Here is a 2,500-nt window from a genome sequence, read left to right as displayed (position 1 = left end):
GTCTCCCCCTCTCCTCTCGGTGTCTCCTCTCCTCTCCTCTCCTCCTCTCTTCTCCTTGTCTCCTCTCCTCCTCTCCTTTTGTCTCCTCTCCTCTCCATGTTTCCTCTCCTCTCCTCTCCTCTCCTCTCCTCCTCTCCTCTCCTTTTGTCTCCTCCTGTCCTCTCCATGTTTCCTCTCCCCTCTCCTCTCCTCACCTCTCCTCTCCTCTCCTTGTCTCCTCTCCTTGTCTCCTCTCCTCTCGGGACAAACAAACACACAAACCTCTCTAGAATTATAGTAGTGCAATGAATTGAAAAGTTAGGGGTTCAGTTCCTGTCACCTGGACTAACAATGTGCTTTGGATGAAAAACATCCATCAAAGCACAGATGCCGTGTGATGTCATATATCTCCAATTAGCTTTTTTTATCTGTTAACAACATCTGACGTGTTTAAAGGTTTCATGCATCAGTCAAACAGCTGAACACGTGTTGTTTAGGTCTGTTCCACTGTGTATGTCCCGGGCAAATGGGAGAAATTCTGGTCAAATATTATCTGTGTTTATTGAGCTTAAAGGCAGGCTATATAAAGCATGACATCATCAAGGCATGTAGATTTATAATATTTTTTATTGAAAAGTAAGCTTCTTTTGCTTATACATTATATTCCAAATAAAATAAGTCCCGTCAATAGACTCACGTGCATAACGCTCTCTCTCTCTAACACACACACAACGTTACCATGCAAAATAGAAAAATAGGATCATCTACTGTGAAAATTTGCACTTTACTTCGTTCCTGACATGTATTTTGTTGCCAAATAGCCATATGCTTTCACCATTACGCAATGCCAGATGCCAAAAACTACGTGTCCCTCTCACCATTATGCAGTGCCAAATGCGCATCGTGCATCATGTCCCGTTAACCATCATCACACATTGCCAATTGCTAAATACACAACCGACAACCAAGAAAAACAACACAGTAAATATGTAAACAGCACAGCCCAGCAAAAAGTCATGAAAATAAACTGTAAAGGCATCTGACCTTCACCCAACACACACACACACACACACACACACACATCGCCCTTGATTGGTTAAAACATTCAAAACAATTTAGTAAATCCTCCCCAGTTGTGTCTCATGTCACTTAAATCAACTCAGGTAGTGCAATATTTATTATTACTTTACTGAAAGAGACTCAAAGCTCCTCGTCAGGAGACAGACTGGGAGCAGAACTCAGCCTGTTGCTGTAACTCAGTCTCAGTAAAACAAGGAGCACAATGTTCCAATAATTGTGCTTAGAGGGAATTATTTTCACCGGACATTATGAAACGGAGAGATTTAAATATGTCGGACTTCCAACAGATTTTCCCGGTAAAAAAACCCTGTAATTACCGGATAACGTAAACCCAGGTCTGTTATAAAGTGTGACTGGTGGTGTGGTCTGGTCTGGTCTGGTCTGGTCTCTCCTGCAGGTTCACCCTGAGCTGTACGTCGACACGTCACGAGGAGACAAGCTCAAGATCAACATCGACGTCATCTTCCCCCACATGCCCTGCGCCTGTAAGTAGCTCCATGTGTCACCAGAAACTGAAACTGAATTATTCATATTTGAATTTGAATTGCTCAACTTGAATAATTGCATTAAAAAAAATGAATTTGAATCACATCATTTGAATTTGTATTGTTTAACTTGAATAACTGCATTAGAGCTGCAACGATTAATCGATTAGTTGTCAACTATTAAATTAATCGGCAACTATTTTGATAATCGATTAATCGGTTTGAGTAATTTTTTAAGAAAAATAAGTCAAAATTCTCTGATTCCAGCTTCTTAAATGTGAATATTTTCTGGTTTCTTTCCTCCTCTATGACAGTAAACTGAATATCTTTGGGTTGTGGACAAAACAAGACATTTGAGGACGTCATCTTGGGCTTTGGGAAACACTGATCCACATTTTTCACCATTTTCTGACATTTTATACCAAACAACTAATCGATTAATCGAGAAAATAATCGACAGATTAATCGACAATGAAAATAATCGTTAGTTGCAGCCCTAAATTGCATTGAAAAACTGAATCTGAATAGCATAATTTGAAATTGAATTTATTAGATTGAAATTGAATTCCAGTAAACTTGAAACTGAATGTCATATTATGAAATTTAATTAATTTGCTCTGAAACTGTATTCAGTTCTCACAATTCAATTTCAGTTTACTGAGACAGACATCCTGGTCGTTGAGGAAGAGCAATCGAGTGCAGATTCACAGAACTCCTTTTTCGGCCAGTCAGCACCTCCTGTATGTTTCTCTAGTGACACACATTTCTGCCCCACGCCATCCGACAGACTGACAGAAATCCTGTACAGCGAGTAGAACGAGGCTGAGGGGGCGGGGCTTACCGAGTATTTACATATATATTTCCGCTGTTGTTAAAGTCACCAACAAGAAACACAGTCTGATGCATCAGATTCAGCTCAGTACAATAAACAGTCAAGAGCGATGTGAGATGACAGT

The 2,500-nt window shown here is 40.0% G+C and overlaps 1 protein-coding gene across 2 annotated transcripts in view; it reads left to right on the top strand.

The window, feature by feature from the left end:
• The window catches only part of ergic3 (ERGIC and golgi 3), a 29,866-nt gene that overhangs the window by 3,826 nt on the left and 23,540 nt on the right, over positions 1-2,500 (top strand). For both annotated transcript variants that reach the window (XM_071514275.1, XM_071514274.1), the window contains exon 3: positions 1,457-1,544. In XM_071514275.1, the coding sequence (XP_071370376.1) occupies positions 1,457-1,544 (88 nt within the window). The remainder of the gene's footprint in view (positions 1-1,456; positions 1,545-2,500) is intronic.

The sequence above is a fragment of the Centroberyx affinis genome, unplaced genomic scaffold, assembly GCF_046629955.1.
Source record: "Centroberyx affinis isolate AG114_WGS23_722 - 3 ecotype Tasmania unplaced genomic scaffold, CSIRO-AGI_Caff_v1 ptg008364l_1, whole genome shotgun sequence".
NCBI lineage: Eukaryota > Metazoa > Chordata > Actinopteri > Beryciformes > Berycidae > Centroberyx > Centroberyx affinis.
This window is presented reverse-complemented; position numbering and strand designations above follow the sequence as displayed.